An 18,614-nucleotide genomic window follows, 5' to 3' on the forward strand; every position below is an offset into this window, starting at 1 on the left:
TTCAGATAGGTGACCAATAAGGATTGTGTTACAAGGTGACTTCACCATATCATAGAAGTAAGGGCAGAAATTCCAGCGAGGTTTTTCAGGCAGATTACAGAAGACTGGTGTTACTCCCTTTGGCATGTACTTTGGGTCTCAAGACTTTGGAGACTGTTTAGATGCACATAAAGCCATATAGCACACTAAATGAAAGGGACAAACTTAAAAATCATAAAAGCTTAAATTAACAAAACTATTTTAACAACAATGTCATGTTCCATTTCTGTCTGGCCTGTTGTGTTCCTGTTTGGCCAGAAGAGACACCCAGTAGACATCTCTTCTGGCCATCTTGCCTCCTTCCATTCATTTTTATCCCCATGCTTAGTATATAAGTTCCCGCTTGTGTTAGTGTGCTAATCCAGTTATTCTCCATGTCCATTGGTGTTTCTTCTGCTTTTCTGCCCTGCTCCTCAGTCTTAGCTTAGCCCAAGGGCCCTCCTGGGTTGGACCCCTTGTTGTCTTGTGTGTTGCTCTCTCCTGGTTTGGATTGCTACTCACAATCAATCCCCTTAGTACACCTAAAGGCTGCGTTTTGAATCACTCTTGCCCTCCAATGTGACAGAATGACTGGACTCCAACAATCCAGTGGCCTATATCTCCACTCCGGCTTCTGAGCCTCTATTTGACCACATTCCGGGGGTCCAGTAACTCTTAGGATAGAGGAAGGAACTAGTGTGCTTTGAACCATTTGCGGCAAAGGTGCTATCTAAACCCTGTATTCTGGCTTTGTGCTTCTCGACTCACACCAGCACTGGAACCGTGCGTCCTCACTGTGGAAGTTGCTGGAGGCTACTGCACTACTCTGACTGATAGGAGAAAAGATGGAAGTAGTGACCCCAATCATGGATCCTCAGGAGGTATTATGGATCATGAATGCCCTTGGGGTGGTACAGCGGCTGGTTGAGACGTCTCCATTTCCCGATCCTGAGGAGCCATGTCTCCAGTATCTGGTCTTGAACACCCCACATCTCTAGTTCCTGGTTCTGAGAAGCCCACGGTGGTGCCTCACTCTCTGCCCATGCCGATAGTAGAGTTGGATGTCTCGAGACCGGTCTTGGTCTCGAGACCGGTCTCAAGACCACTTTTATGCTGTCTTGGTCTTGTCACAGTCTCGACGGTCTATGGTCTTGTCTTGGCCTCGGATCCCTCGGTCTTGTCTTGGTCTCGCTGTCTTGGTCTTGCTGTCTCAGATCGACATAGTGGTCGGAAGATTTGGAGCAAAAAATATCCATGACACACAACATAGCGTTCGATAATGCAACATTATTATTATTTCGCCTTTCGCGCCCTTCAAATGCAACCAATCAATGACATACATGCATTTTGTTGTGATTCAGACATTGGCACTCATCCAATCAAAATATGCGTTATATGCGCAAAATAAGTGTAGCGCTAGTTAAACGTTAGTTAAATGTGTAATCACATGCCACTGCAGACATCAAGATGTCAGAATCTTTTAAGCACTTGTCCTTATTCTTATTAATGCACAATTTGATGTGCAGTTTGTATTGGTATATAGTATTTGTAGTTTGCATTTGATTCATGTGACGTGTGCGCATATCTTTGTATTATTTGATTAGAGTATTTTACTTAAAATGGTGTTGTTTGACTAAATAAGTGTGACCATTGACTTTTAAATAACATCTGCATATCGCGTTGTTGACTTAACAGGCCTAATCCATTTCAGGGAAGTTGATATCATACAGTGTCATTTTGCTAGTACTACTACAATGGGACATGATGCAATTTCAAGTTTATAATTGTTCAATTTGATGTTACAATTTCATCTACAAATTAAGTATATTTGAAATCGGTTACATATTTCCCATCCTTTAGACAGTTGTTAGAGGTGTTAGCTGTTTTGTCAGATGACTTTGGGACCAGTCAGTACCTGTCATGTCAGTCCTCAACAGCACACAAAAGTTAAGGGAGTCCTTTTTTTCGGTCTCAGTCTCGGTCTTGGTCTCGTCTCGACTTTGTCTTGGTCTTGAGTCGGTCTGTCTTGGTCTTATCTTGGTCTCAATACCCTCTGGTCTTGGTAGTGTCTTGGTCTTGGTTTAGGCGGTCTTGACTATAAGTCTAGTCGATAGCATCAGACACATTCGCTGTTGTTTTGCCTGCAGTTTCGGTGTCCAGCCCAGAGGAGGCTGCTCCTCCCGAGTCTCCAATGTTTGCTGTCATTGAGCTGCTAGAATTGGCCTCGCCCACTGCCATCCTGCAGCTATAGTTGGCTTTGCCTATTTCCACAGTGCCTGACACTCTGGCTGCTTTGCCTGCACCCAATTCTCTGGCTGCTCTGCCAGTCCCAAGCTTCCAACCCACTCCACCTGCTCCTGAATGTCCGGCTGCTCCACCTGCATCCAACACTCTACCACCCTCTGTCTTCACAGCCTCCCAGCCATGCCACCAGCATCTGACTGCCCAGCCTGTTCGGTCAGTCTGCTGGCCTCTAACTGCCTGCCTACACGTGCCATGCCAACCTAGCCTCACTAGATCCTGTGTCTCCAATGCCAGTAGTGCTGCTGGCTCTGCTGGCACCCATTTCTCTGGCTGCTGCATCCACAGTGCCTCCAAAGCACCCATTCCAAGCCCTGGGGAGACCCTGTTGCCTGTTCCAGGACCTGACGAAGCCGCATCAGCTGCTTTTCCATTATCTGCTTTAGTGGATAAACCCTAATCATCTGACAACTCTCAGACACTCAGGAAAAGCTACTGCATGCAGACTCCTCACAAATGGTAATAAACATAAACAAATATGCAAAAACAATAAATATATGCACATGGAAAAGGACCTAGAGGGCTGTTTGGGCAGACAACCTAGATCACAGTAGCCATCTCAAAGCATTGGTTTAGTTATTCTTTATAACCAATCATTTACATACTCATAAATCTGCAAGCGCATGTACCAATTCTCACTGTCTCCATGCATCTTTCTCATTGGATGATTTGTTTTTTCTGCTTGGTCTCAGGCAAATCGGCGCGCGATCACTGTATGAACTGTTTACGACGACGGAGTCAACGACGCATTGCAGACGCTTGTCAGATATCTAGCAGGATAAATATCTGGACCTGCCGGCGACTCCAAATCCTGTAGGTATGGAAGGTGCTGCGACTGGCAATGAGTGCGGCAACCAGCCACAGCCAAGGAGAGCGTAATACATGGAGGTAAGGGGAAAACAGAGGGAGGAATTTATAAAGGTGTAAAAAGTTCCGTTTGTTTATGAATATGAATTGTTATTCAATTCAGAATTCTCTCTCTCTCTCTCTCTCTCTCTCTCTCACACACACACACACACACACAGGTGTGTGCAAGGGTCATCTTGCAGAGAAGTATCTTCCTGAAACTAAACTGAGTTAAGTAAACTGTATCTAGGAAACAGAAGGAAAGACACATACGCTTAATGCTTAGTCCTAAATGGTACAATAATGTACTTTTTTGTCATTCAAGCAATTTTACTGTATTATGTACTTTCTGTTTTTGAAAAAGGGATATTGTAAATTGTGAAGACAGGTTTTGCATACAGTTAAATGGGTGTTTGATAGGTGTTTAGATGCCCTATTAACACAATTTTAATTTATCACAATATCAAATGGCCATACAGTTAAATTTGATGGGTGTTTTAATGCCCTAATAACAAAAATGAAACAGGGAAAAGTATAAATATGTGTTGTTGATGTATGCAGAAAATAAATACGACTTGTGAAGGAAATGTGACTGTATGTCATGATTGCGGGCATCTCGGGTACGGGAGCGCGGCATGGTGCGCAAGAAAAGGGCGGACGACCCACTTGCGGCTCCAGGAACACAAAAATTGTTTATTACAAAAGACAGAAAAAACTACAAACACAAAGAAACCAAAAGGACCACAAGGGGTCAAAAACCAAAAAGGGATTAATTAGCAAAATCAAATAACAAAACCTAACTACACAACTAATACGGGGAATCTCAGAAACAAACCATGAAACACAAGCAATACAAATCAACTAAACGCAATCACGAACAACCTAGACATAGACAATGAACCACTAGTGAACTAAACACAGGCAGGAACTTAAATAGGAACACTGAACAGAGTAACGAGGCAGCAGGAGTGAGACAAGCAATTAACCAATTGGGGAAGGTGCAGGACAACGAGCAATCAGGAAAACACACAAGGGCAGGCACAAGAACAGGAAACAGGTGGAACAATTAACTCAGGGAACTGGGATGGGAAAACTAAGACTGACAAAGAAGGAAACAGCATCTACACTAGGGGAATAACAGACAGGTAGAAACACAAGCAGGGGCACATAGAACTGAACCAAATACAAATCGCAGGAACTAGAAAAACTTATACCAAAAAACACTAGGGAATTAAACAGGTAAAAACACAGGCAAGGGCACAAGGAACAAAACCAAAATACAAAAACAGGAGGTGGCGGGATTCGAACACAGGACAGAAGGGTACTTAGACAATCACATGCTCAACACATTGAGCCATGTGGCTAGACAGGTAACAGGGGAGAACAAAGACTAACACAAAGAACAGGATGACCAGCAGCACCTGCTGGTCAAACAGGGAAGGGACACGGAAGGACCACAGCAGGGGCTGACCCTGACACTGTATTGCACTTTTTCTAACAAACCTTAAGCATTCGTGTTTAAATATGAGAGAAGTATGGTAATTCAGTAACACATCCTCAGCCTAGATAACTAAGTGTCACAGGGTTGTGTTTATATACAGTATAAGGTGTACTTATGTATAAGGTGTGCTTACGTAGAAGGTGTGCTTACTCAAGGGAATTTATATAGCCAGGAGAAATATCCTTCAGCAAAATCCATTTCAGTATCATTAACCTGTCTGTGACCTGTCTCACTAAAAATTGACCAAAATTAAACCTGAGTTCCACTGACTAAGTCTTAACTAAAACAAAACAAAAGACTAAAATGTGACTTTAATCCAAATACAATTTTCAGTAAGTGACTAAGACTGAAACTAAAAAAATTCTTGCCAAAATTAACACTGGTGTGTGTGTGTGTATATATATATATATGTTCATATAAATTCATATGTTGTATGATTGCATTGAATTGAAATTAATTAAATTCTGTCATTCCAATTCAACATCGTACAGGGTTTGGTCAGTTCAAAATACTATTCATAAATTCTGAACAATCCTCGTAAGCTACGTAATGAGCTCACCAATCAAACTTGCTATGTGTTCTGTCACATGTTTTGAACTGGGAAGGTGAATCACCCCTCACGACCTATGGCAAGCCAAATTATCTTTTATTAGCATAAGGCTTACTCATCATCGTAAAAATAACATTCTTACTAGAAAAATTTAATTTTATTAATAAGAATATGAATTCAAGATATCTAAATGCGATTCATACTAGTAAGAATGATTGTTTTTGCTAGTAAGAATTGTATTTTTACAACAATAAATTAGTATTATAGAGCTCATATATTCCTATTGACTTCCATTGTGTTTTGGTTGACGATCAGCACTGGTGCCCCCCAGGAGTGTCTTTACCCCTCTGTTCTTCTCCCTCTACACTCGGAATGTAACGATACACTCAACTCACGATTCGATATGATTCACGATTTCATGATTTTTTAACAGAATGAGCTACAGACAAATTTATTCAAAAATATTCCTTTATTAATCTTTCTAAACTGTGCAAAACGTGTCCTCTTCTTAACAGTGCAACTGAAATTGAATAAAATACTGCTAAAAAATACCTTTACATCCTAACATCCCTTAACAGCTGTAATATACATTAATAACAAACATTATATAATAATAACAAACATTATAATTGTATAATCATGTAATGTTTGTTATTAATGTATATTAAAGCTGTTAAGGGATGTTAAAGTGTACTTGCATGTTGCTTATGAATGTTCTATTAATCCATTAGGAAGGTGCACTGAATGTTCTATAGATGCATAATGAATGCATTATGAAGGTGCACTCCTTACCACATAAACTGAGGCTTGCATGTGCAGCTTTTTAGCGTGGTTTGCCCTTTTAATAATCTTTACTCTGGCGGTGGTGAATTGAGCACACTGTGGTGCCGGTGGACATGCTGAAGCATGTTCGTTGTGCTATTTGTGTATGTTATCAGTCTTTTACAATGTTTGCAAGCACTTTTTGTTTTGTCTGTGCTTTTTTCGCCGTTTTCGTTTGTGATTAGCGGAAAGCTAAAATGCTGCCACACCGCCGATTTAAGATCGGGGGGGGAGGGGGGGGGGCTTGTCCTCAATTTCAAATTCGCTCTCCATCTTGCATTCGGTCAAAACCAAAAACTAACGTACGACGTCGATGTGAATACGCAGTGACATCTGACGTCGAACTGACGTTGTGAAATCAAAAGTAATATTACACCAATTTGTTAAGTAAAGTACCGTAACTTACTCCTAAAGTAGCGATTCATTTTCCACATCAGCCGGTTTAAATCGTCATACATTTACATCGATTTTTAACTGATTCGTGATTCATTGTTACATGCCTATTCTACACAAATGACTGCAGGGGACCCTTCTGTTAAGCTGCTGAAGTTTGCAGATGACATGATGGTCATCGGCCTCAGCAGGGACAGGTGACGAGTCTGCATACAGGCGGGAGGCTGAACAGCTGGCCGTCTAATGTGGTCTTCAGGAGGTGCCCACCAGCACTGCCCCCACTCACCCTGTGCAACAGCATTGTGTCTGCTGTGGAAACTTTCAGGTTTCTGGGATCCATAATTCCCCAGGATCTAAAGTGGGCGGCCAACATAGACACAATTGTCAAAAAGGCCCAACAGAGGATGTACTTCCTGTGCCAACTCAGGAAAGTCAACCTGCCACAAGAGCTGCTGACCCAATTCTATTCTGCAACAATCCAGGCTGTTCGCTGTACATTCATCACGGTCTGGTTTGGTTCAGCCACCAAACAGGACAGGAACTGATTACAACGGACAGTCAGCATTGCAGATACAATTTTTCCATTCAGAACTCATACATGTCCAGAGTCAGGAAATGGGCACTGCAGACCCATCACAAATCATTTAAACAGCTCCCCTCTGACAAGCACTACAGAGTACTGTACGCCAAAACAACCAGAAACATGAAGTTTCTTTTCACAGGATTTCACTCTGATGAACACTTAACTATCAAGGATCAATACTGTGCAATGATCTGTTATCACCAAGCATCAACTGTACCTCATGTATATATAGTAACCAGCATCTTTGCACTTTGGCCCTGTGGCTTAAGACTCTTCTATACATACTGTACTTACTTGTTTGTTTTTTGTAATCCCATTTTTTTGCTATATCTCTGTCTTGTTTAGTATACTGAGAGCTATGAAAAACCGGAGATCTTTCCTTGTATGTCTAAACATACTTTGCCAATAAAGCTGATAATAGTAGAGGTGAGGAGCATGCACTGATTACAGTGCGTTGCACTGTAAACTGATAATAGTAGCTAGCTAATTTTTTTGTATTTGTGTTAAATGCTTATTTTCAGCAAACCTGCTCTACCTTCAGTCATGCATATTACAAACACTGCCCATTTCATGTTACTGGGCAACACATACTTGATTCTTTCCATTATCCCTTTTTTACTTTCATGATACCAAGTGCCTCAAGTACCTGGGAATTTGAAGTTCCTGAAGTTAGTATTGGCCAGCACAAAATGGATGATGGTGGGGCAGTTCCTCTGGCCATCTTCAGGCTTAAAGACGTAGCATTCTTTCGGGTCCTCTGGTTTAAACACTGTGGGGTCTATCTTAGGGAAGGGCAGCTTGTTCAGATGGGCCCATTTCTCAGCCAAGCGAAGCTCCTGAGGACAAAGGTCAGAGCACCAGTAATATCTCCAGAAACTATGCAAAGAATTCTGTATAATCCTACACAAAGCTGTCAAACAGTTTTTTCTGTTTAGGAAAAATAGCCCCAAAATACATTAACCCTTTTCATTTACAAGCATACAGCGCTGTGCAAAAGTCTTTGGTAGTCAAAGAAAATGATGTTTAAATGATCTTTATATTGGTGTAAAACCACGCTTTTATGCCTGTCAAAGTGTGTTAGCTTAGACATTTCAAAGTCTCTGCTAAAATCACCCCATCATTTCCAGCAACCATCCATATACCCATGTATTTTTTGACCACTAGCACACCTCATAGAGCTAATCAATATGTCATTGACTTTTTAAATTAACTCAGTGAATTAATTTAGTGAGGTAGTGGTGAAAGTTAATGAATACATGGAATGGCTGAGGAGAGGTTTTGGAACTGAAGCGGTGTTCATCCAGCCATCCAACTAGATATCAGTAACTTTGTGGAAAACAAACTAGTTTTTGTTGTTTTACTCTTAATTTTCATATATTACAATGTTAAATTGTGTTTTCCGTTCTGCACAAATGTGTATTTACTATGTTGATAAATAGCTTTAAACATTTCTTTTGACTGCCTAAAACTTACACAACACTGTACAGTATATTACTTTCCTGAAACTGATATCAGAATGCTCATATATTTAATCGATTTAAAAGACTGAATGTAAAACTCAATCACATCAATGACATGATGACAGTGAGCAGCAGAATATTATTTTGGAAAATAACTTAGGTCAATATTTCTTAGCTTTTTAATTGTTGGAAAAATGTATTAAATAAAGGTCATGGGTTAGCAGCAAAGCTACTAATAAGTCATTCTGTCACGCCCGGGTCGTCCGATCCTCCTGTGTGCCACGCCCCCTCATTACCTCGTGTTACTTCATGATTGTAATCACCTGTTGCTTGTTAAGTTCAGCCTGTCTTGTGTATTTAGTTCGTGTCTAAGTCAGTATCCCCCAGATCTGTCATTGTAATGTTGTTGTATGGTTGGAGTATTCGTGGATGTCTGCCCTTCTGTGCCGAATGAACCCCTTTTACCCGTCCGCTCGGCTCAACTCGCCTGCTTTCCTGCTCGCCTTATCCGCCAACGTGATACATACTTATGTTAAAATTGATTTTGATGCATTTTTTAATTGTATAGAAACAACAACCTGAATATTGACCTTCTGCTTGTCAGATCACTGACCTCAAAGGGTGATGTGGAATCACTCTCCCTTTCGGAATAGTCAAAAGATATTATGAGGTCCACGCCCCTCTCTGGCCTGAGGATGAGTGGGTATGGTAGATTAAAGCTAAGGCCGCTGTCCACCATATACATCTTCTCAGTTGTCAGGTCCAGAGGCTCGTGGATGGAGTTAAACTCATGGTGGTCTGTTTCCAAGATTCAGAACAGAGAAAAGGTTTGTGGAGCATCAGTAAGTATGTTACCCACAGCACAACATAGACACAACATAGAGCTCTCCCATGACATGAGCATTTAGGCTAATATAAATTTTTTTCTGGTTTTCTAGGTTTATTGCCACAATGATTAAACATAGATGTAGCTGACTTATTGCAATGCAGATTTCGCTGCTGTCATGGCCGGCTCCGTCCTATCCTCGTGTGTGCCACACCCACCTCGTTACCTCATGTTAATCCCTGATTGTCATCACCTGTTTCCTGTTCCTTTTGACTTGTCCTGTGTATATTAGTCCGAGTCTCCCACTATCTCCCAGATCGGTCATTGATGTAGTAGTGTCTCGTGCTTGTTGTGCCTAGTGTGCCTTTCATCCAGCCAATAAACCCCGCTTACCCGTCCGCTTGGCTCTACTCGCCTGACTTCCTTGTTCGCCTGCCCGCCGAACGCAACAGCTGCCACTTAAATACCTGAGCTGTTGATTGACATATTTGCTGGCATGACATATCTGCTGCTCAGGCGTCAGAAGCATCACAGAACCTCACTTGCCCTGATGTGGGGAGGCTTGATCTGGCAGATGCCTAATGTTAACTAGCAGCTACCTTAAACACAGTTAAAATGCCTAAAGTTAAATGGTCTGAAGTGTGGCTGTGTTTCACTCATACATATTCTGTCATGAGGATGTTATGTAAATTTATTAAGTATTTTGTATTTACTCATATTTATATACAGTGGTACCTCAGTACTCAAACTCATTAGAACTCGAATTTCTTAAAAGTCAAACCAACCAGTTCGAAAAAATATGACCTAGAACTCGATCTGAATTATGTCGAAATAATGACTTACTGTCTCGTTATAACGACGTATTATGTCAAAATTATGAGATATCTCGTTATAACAACTTACTATGTCGAAATTACGACTTATTGTCTCCGAAAAAAAAATTATCAAATGCGGTTCAAGGCTTCTGTAAGTCAGAGATGTGAGTTCACCTAACTGCACAAAGTTGGACTGCAGCAGGAAACCCATGCAAGATGGGAAGAACATCTGAACTGCACACACACACTGAGTGGGAGCAGTATTTAACCCCCATCCAAGGATGTGTGAGATGACGCTGTCCACTAGGCTGGTTCTTCTTATTTTAAATGGAAAAAATGAGCACTAAAAATGTTTTATAGTTTTATAGGTTCGTTTGGTTTGTGTTTCTTCTCCCCAATATTAGCTACAAGTCCTTCCAGCAATGATGCCAAAACATCTCACAAGAGGTTCATGAACCATTAGCATTTACTTTGAAGCCTGTTAGTTTATAGAGACAGTTTCTACCTATCCTGCAGTCATGGTTTCCATCATCTTTCATTGCTGAGTTTCTGGTCAGAAAGACAGACTTAACAGACCCAGACCTCTGACTTTTGTCGCCTTCTTCATCTCCGGTGCCGACTCCTTAGGAGTTGAGGATTGGACAATGGGGCTCAACTTTAAGCCTTGCATGAAGCTGTGCACCTTGCTGGCCCGGTACTTGCGCCCAAAGAGAGCGGGGAAAGTTGTCTGAGCCCACTGCAGTATGAGGGACCATTGAATCCCACCTGCATTATGCACACAGGAGAAAAACAACAATGGCCACCAGCAGGTATGCACCTTACAGTACAGCTGAATAGAGACATGCACAGGATTACAACCCATATCTACTTCTGGTTCTGACCTGAACATGGTTCGTTGCCAAAGTTTTCATTTCCCATAATACTATCGGGCTCCAAGGTTTCCATAAAACCAAAACATTTCACAGGTTTATAAACTACAATGGGCAACACTCAGTTCATGCATTTAATACACTACATGGACAAAACTGTTGGGACACCTGGCCATTGCACCTCCACAATAGTTCATGCACCACTGCCTGCTAAAGGTGAGGTGATACACCGTTCCGATTTGTTCATTGCATGTTATACCCAAAACACGCCACTGAATAATTAAGAGTTAGGACAACCCTTTTCCGCCTTGTGCTGGCACAAAGCCTGTTTTTTCCGCGGGCAAAATAGTGAAATTGATTTGGACCAGAGCATGTGAGTGGAGTGGAGCGGTGAGAATTTCCGCTCCTCACCACGAGGCTGTTGGCTCCGCCCGCTCCTCCGCTCTAATTCGCACTACGCCGCTCCGCTCAACACCGCTCCTCGCTCCACTAAAATTTCCTCCAGTCAAATCGCTCCACGCTCGCTCCAATTTAAAAGAGGGACAAATAATCTGCATGCTTAACAAATGTCACCTTAAACCGAAGCCTTATATCATAAAGAAATATGAGCAATGGCAATATTGCCACTCAGAACAGAAAATATTTATTTTTAAGCAACATATAGGCAACAACGGACACGTTTGGCAATGGCATTCCATACAAAAATAAGCTTAAAAATAAAGGAATCAGTGAGCTTAATAGCCTAAAGAATATACAGGCTAAGCATCCACGTTTTAAATTCCTCAATTTTTTTTCTCTTGATGCTGCGCGTCTCTCTATAAAATAAAATTTCACTGACAGCGTTACGTGAAATTAAAAAAATCCTATTAGACCTACTTTGAATGACAAAACGAATTTATTTGATTACCAATATTTACTTTATAGGCTTTTATACTTTAATTTACTTTATAGACTTGATATGCTACAACCATATAAAACTTGCCAACGTTTTGCTCTGGCTTCCACCTGTTCGCGTAGCACTCTCATGTTTCTGAGAAAAGTGATTCCAAAGTGAATCTTTACTCACTGAAACAGTTTCATGACATTGTTGTTCTTGCTGTACATTATTGTTATCTATACGTTTGATAAGAATAGTACACTTGTATGACCTATCAGTTTCCTTTGTGAAATACTTTGCGAATTCCATCTCGGCCAATTTGTGTAACAGTCTTGATAATTGTACAAATGAATTCTGGGTAGATTTGGGCACGCCTCAGAGTCGTAGTGTGAGCGGTATCGGAGCGAACTTGGAGCGAGACAGAGAGACCGCTCCAGCCTTAATTAAAAAACCGCTATGCACTCTGACTAAATTCCGCCTGCTCTGCTCCTCGCTCACGCTCCGTTCCACTCCGCTCACATGCTCTGATTTGGACATGCCCATAACTGTTAGTATCTTTGCATTAGGTCATGAAAATAGATGTACACTGGACCACAGTCATGCTGGAACAGAAAAGGGCCTCCACAGAACACATTTCCATTGCTTAGGTGTCCAGCGGTGGTATGTCTTACACCACTCGATCAAATGCTTGCCATTGCACTTGGTGATGTGAGGCTTACATACAGCTGCTTGGCCATGGAAGCCCATTCCATGAAGCTCCCGGTGCACTGGGGTTAATGCCAGAGAAAGTCTGGAACTCTGCATTTACAACAGTTTCTCTTGTTCCTAAATGCTTCCAATTTGCAATAATAGGCACTTACAGTTGACCGTGGAATATCTAGCAGGGAAGAAATTTCACAAACTAACTTGCATAGGTGGCATACTATGACACTACCACGCTTGAATTCAATGACCTCTTCAGATGGACACATTTCTTTCACGAATGTTTGTAAACCTGACTGCATGGCAATATGCTTGATTTTACACACCAGTAACAAAGGGGCTGAATGAAGCACCTGTATTCAATGATTAAGAGGTGTCTCCCAGTACTTTTGTCCATAGAGTGTATATACATACTACCCAGATAAATAGCCTTATTCACCAATGAACCAAAACATTATGACCTGTCCCACATGAAGCGGATATTATTCATTATACCATAGAAACAATGCATGTCTTGGTCTGGGATATAATAGACAATCAGCTGATATTAGGTACTCACAGTCAATATGTTGAATACAGATGAAATGGGCAGAGATACATATCTGAGTGACTGACAAAGGCCAAGTCATAATGGCCAGATGACTGGGTCAGAACAAAGATTGTGCTGTGCACATGGTCCGCCGTGGTGAATACCTACCAACGCTTTTCGGAACATGGGAAAACAGGGATCTAACAGGGCGTGCTGGAAAACCAAAATATTTCACAGGTTAATATACAGTATGACAATGGGCATCACTCAGTTGTTACATTTGATATGTACCTACTGCCCAGATAAATAGCTTCCAGAAATATCAGTACCCCTCAAGAAAGTGAGCAAAAACATTCACATAATATAGATAATACATACAATGATTCTAATTTTCCTCAAATATCTCAACAAATCTCTAGCTATTCATTTCATTTAAAAAATCCTTATAAGTCTTGGTATATCTTTGGAATAATTTATTCTGTAAAAAAAAAAAAAACGTGGCAAAATCATTGGCACCCTTGAAGAATATTATAAATAAAACCAAAGGAATTTGCATCTTTGGGGAAAAAAATGTGGCTCAATATTAATTTCAGTGTCTAGAAGCTTTATCATTGTCTATGACCATGTCCTGTTTCATTGGGGTAAACATAAGACCATAAGAAATTTACAAACCAGAGGAGGCCATTCGGCCCATCAAGCTTGTTTGGGGAGAACTTAACTAACGGCTCATAGTTGTTAAAATCTTATCCAGCTCTGATTTAAATGAACCCAGGTTTTTGGCTTGCACTACACTAGCAGGAAGACTTTTCCATACTCTAACTACACACTGTGTAAAGAAGTTCTTTCTCAAATTCAGTTTAAAATGTTCTCCCACTAATTTCCACTTATGGCCACGAGTTCTACTATTTAAAGTAATATTAAAGTAGCCATTTGGCTGAACAGCATCCAGACCTGTTAGAATCTTATAGACCTGGATCATGTCCCCCCTTAGTCTCCTTTGCTCAAGGCTAAACAGATTCAGTTCCGCTAACCTCTCCTCATAAGACATTCCTCTAAGACCAGGAATCATTCTTGTAGCCCTACCTTGCACCCTTTCCAACGCACCAATGTCCTTCTTAAGGTATGGTGACCAAACCTGCACACAATATTCTAGGTGGGGTCTTACCAAGGAATTGTATAATCGTAGCATCACCTCCCTTGACTTAAGCCCTCCACCAAACCCCCATGAATCCTAACTGAATGGGTCGCTTTTTGCTGTGAATTTTGGGAGTCTGTGCAACGTCGGGACCACAGCTCTCGCGTTACTTCTAAAAGGGGAAGGAATTATATTCAAAGTCTTTAATAGTGCCCGATTTTAACTAACGACCAAATTATGTCGATATAAACTGTATTGTGTCCTCCTTTATCTGGTTTTGATAATATATCGATATTCCGTAAATATCCGATAAACAGCCCAGCACTAATTGGTCCGTCTTGTTTCATTGTCACCCCGAAACTTGTGTGGATTGCTCCAGAAAACAGCCCTGGTTCCATTAGCCCCGGTAAGAATGGCAAAACGATGGCCAGAGTAACTCAACACTTGAAGAATGAAAGTCAGAATAGGGCTGTCTGGTGTTGTTGAGTCTTGTATTCTGTGACAATCATCTTGTTTTGGAAGTGTGTGTCTTGGAATACTTAAAAATAAAATATTCATAAGGGATGGATGGAGTTTTACTTACTGTAATAGATCATGTTTGTTACCATGAAACGGTAAACATACAGGGCTCTAATCCACATGGTTACTGTATTGTATAATGGAATCGGTAAATTCTGCTGCTTTGATGTGTTTAAACATCACAGATAATCATTGTGAAATAGTAAAATAACAGGTGAATATGTCCCCATAATTTAAATCAGAAAAGGCAGAATTCTTACTTTAGGTACTCTGAGAGTAAAGAAATAATGCAATTTATGGAAGGCGCAAGATATATGTATATTGGTTTGTATATTTAGTGTCTGCCCTGTGCTGCCTTATGCTGTTTTACACAGTCTTAATTACTTCTGTGTAAGAAGCGAAATTTTCTTTGTGTTATCCATATGTTGACTATGTGCAGCTGTCTTTTTATGTCTGCACATTGAGCCTGGAGATACGCAATTTTGTACAGCTATGCTTCCGTTGTTGTACTGTTGTATGGTGTGAATGACAATAAAGTTCACTTATATAAATTATTTGATTCAATAGTCAGTTCCTGATGCCAGCATTTGGATTGAGTGGGCTGCTAGCCTTGGTGCACATGAACCTTTCCAGCGTTGCTATTCTCTATAGTAAATGCTGTTCTGCATATCAGGCAATCTGTGCACTGACTGGTGTGTTTTTATAGGTGAAGTACCCCTACGGAAATGCAGGCGGCCCAATCCGGGACCAGCGCATAAGTCTCCCAAGCATTCGTTTCCTGTCTCCAATGAGACATGTGAGGCTGTGAGGTCCTGGAGCTCAGCGAGCAATTTCATTTTCATTATATTTACATACTTGCAGAAGCCATATTGATAGATAAATATTTATCTGAAAAGTTTAACATCACTAATTGAAGGACTAAGGCAGCAAGAAAACGCATTTAAAAGTTTTGTTTTCCTCCTCGTTTAAAAATGGCTAGTCGCTCACAGAAACCTGCTACAGCTAGCAAGAAGGCTACCTCTGAGGGTGATGCACAGCAACTTTCTTCGGATTCGGTTGAGAAAATTATGACAGCGATACACAATAGATACACAAACTGCTGTCCTCTGGCAAGAAATAACTTCTATCCGCCAAGAGTTGCATTCTACGGCTAGCTCCTTACAGACTGCTAATGCACAGCATTCCAAGCGTTTGGACGACCTCGAGCAGTCTACCATGGCGTGGAGCTCTACAGTCTTTACTTTGGAAACTGCCGCAAAAAAACTGCAGTCAGATGTGTGTAACCTGACAACTAAATGCATGGATTTGGAAGCCCGTAGCCGGCATCAGAATATTTGGCTTGTTGGAATAGAGGAGGGCTAAGAGGGGACCAACCCGTGGCAATTCTGCGCGACTGCTTTGAAGGAGATACCGAACCTGGAGGAAACTCCACGTCTGGACCGGGGCCACCGTTCATTAGCACCGAGGCTGCGGGAAGGGGAGAGGCCAAGACCATTCATAATCCGCGTACATCATGGTGACATGAAGGATCGCATCCTTCGCCTCTCCAGCCAGAAGAAGCAGCTGTTTTACAAGGAGAAGCGTGTGCACATCTTTCCGGACTTCACTCCGGAGATAGCAAAGAAGTGAGCTGCCTTTAAAGAGGCAAAGCAGCTCCTTAGAACTGTTAAGGATGTGAAATTTGGTCTCCATTATCCAGCTACATTTGATGGCGAGGAAAAAACCTTTACCGATCCTCATCGCGCCATCTCGTATATAAAGACTACCATTCTCCTCCATCATGATCAGGTACAGACATAACTTTCAAAAACGGTCAGTGTTTTTTAAGTGACCGAACTGTACAGGTTTATTTCACCGTCAGTGTCAAAGTTGAATTAACCAGGTCTATAGCCTACTAAATGCAGATAGTGCTATGTTGCTCAATTTATGAGAAAGACATTTATTTTCCCTTTTTTCTCTCGGTTCTTATTAGTCTATGGCAAGGTTTGGTGTAGGCACTTTTTTCAACATGCCAGGAATTCTTGTTCTCTTCCTCATATAAATAGGCTATGTGTTATGTTCGCTGGCGAGTGGGGAAGCAGGCGAGTAGAGCCAAGCGGTCAGGCAAACGGGGTTTATTCAGGGAAGACAGGGTAAACAAGCACGGACTGGCACGAGACTTGACAACATCAATGACCGATCTCGGAAACAGTGGGAGACGCGGACTAATATGGACAAGATATGGTGAACAGAACAGGCCAGGATGAGAACAATTAGGGATGAACACGAGGTAACGAGGTGGGCGTGGCACACATTAGGAGAGGACGGAGCAGTGCATGACATAACCCCCCCCCAAAGGCGCGCACACCGGGCACGCCCGAGAGGGGCCCAAAACCTGGAAGACAGAAGCAAAACATCAACCAGACACCGGAAACAGGACAGAGACACAGAACAGGAACAAGGACGAAAAGAAAGACAGGACACGACAAAGAACAGGAAAGGCAGACAGGCAGACAGAGAAGGGAAACACAACAGGAACACCCACAGGTGACACGAAGGGGCCAGGAGTGAACAAAGGAACCAGAGGGGGACGAGGAGCAGAGACAGGAGGGACAAAGGGACGAGGAGGGAACAGAGGAGACACAGAGGGCGGAGGAGCAGAGACAGGAGGCAGAAAGGGAAAGGGAGGAGGAACAAGGGGCACCTGAAGGACCCCAGACAGGCGACGGGCAGCGGCCGGAGGGGCCACAGGCGAGAGGGAGAAGGGAGCAGGAGGGAACCACACAGGGGCCGAGGGAACGGGACGAGGGAGAGACGGAGGGGACACGGAGGGAGCAGGAGGGAACACCAGCGAAGGCGGGCAGGAGGGGGAAGCCGCGGCAGGCGATGGCGCAGCCGGAGCCGGCGAAGGCGCCGCCCGACGCCCCGCCAAAGCAGGGGGGCCCGGAGGCGACCGACATGGAGCCGGAGGTGACGCCGAGGACCAGGCACCGAGGCACCGGGAGGGGACCCGAAGGCGACCGCCGACCCCGAGCCGGAGGACCCGCAGGCAGCCACCGAGCCACAGCCAGGGGCCGAACGGGCAAGTCAGGGGGCAGGGCGGGTGGGACCCGGGCCCGACGCCTGTGTCCCCGTCCCGTACGGGACACCGAAAGGCAGGGTCTTTGGGGGTGTTGGCCTTGCCGGGGCAAGGGCGGGGGAGTCATAGGAGCTGAAGTGGGTGGAGGCTCGGGCAAAGAAGGGGGCGTGGCAGCAGGCGGTGCAGCCGGAGCCTCAGCCAGGACTGGCGAGCCGGGCTGGACGGGCTGGACAGAAGAGCTGGGCTGGATGGGCAGAGAGGCGGCCTCAGGCAGGGCCGCGGGCAGGACGGGAGTGGCGGCCTCAGGCAGGGCCGCGGGCAGGACGGGAGAGGTGGCCTCAGGCAGGGCCGCGGGCAGGACGGGAGAGGCGGCCTCAGGCAGGGCCGCGGGTGTGTGGTCAGCAGGGGGCGCCTCGGCGGGCGCCGTCTTCACTTGGTCAGCAGGGGGCGCCTCGCCAGGAACCTTGGGCGTGTGGCCAGCAGGGGGTGCCTCGGCGGGCGCCGTCATCACTTGGCCAGCAGGGGGCGCCTCGGCGGGCACCTTGGGCGTGTGGCCAGCAGGGGGCGCCTCGGCAGGCGCTTCGGGCGTGCGGCCAATAGGGGGCGCCTCGGACAGAGCGGCTTCCTCCGCTGCAGGCGGAGGCGAAGCCAGGCCCTCGGGTGGAGCTGCAGCGGGCACCCTCAGTTCCTGGCCAGCAGGGGGCGCCCCGACGGGAGCCGCCATCACGCGGCCAGCAGGGGGCGCCGCGGCGGGCGCCGCCATCATGCACCCAAAGCGCACCCAAAAGGAGCGCACCCAAAAGGATCTTA

General features: G+C 43.8%; 1 protein-coding gene across 1 annotated transcript; it reads right to left on the reverse strand.

Moving 5' to 3' along the window:
* Positions 1 to 7,652: 7,652 nt before the first annotated feature.
* LOC140581479 (cytosolic phospholipase A2-like) lies at positions 7,653 to 13,542 on the reverse strand. The gene is made up of 4 exons (XM_072704416.1): positions 13,261 to 13,542; positions 10,698 to 10,880; positions 9,088 to 9,272; positions 7,653 to 7,850 (listed from the first exon to the last, which is right to left on the reverse strand). Exons 2-4 carry the CDS (start codon positions 10,783 to 10,785, stop codon positions 7,653 to 7,655), a joined length of 471 nt encoding a protein of 156 aa, XP_072560517.1. The 5' UTR covers positions 10,786 to 10,880; positions 13,261 to 13,542.
* Between the last annotated feature and the right edge of the window lie 5,072 nt (positions 13,543 to 18,614).

This window comes from Paramormyrops kingsleyae, chromosome 1 (genome assembly GCF_048594095.1).
Source record: "Paramormyrops kingsleyae isolate MSU_618 chromosome 1, PKINGS_0.4, whole genome shotgun sequence".
NCBI classification, from domain to species: Eukaryota; Metazoa; Chordata; class Actinopteri; order Osteoglossiformes; family Mormyridae; genus Paramormyrops; species Paramormyrops kingsleyae.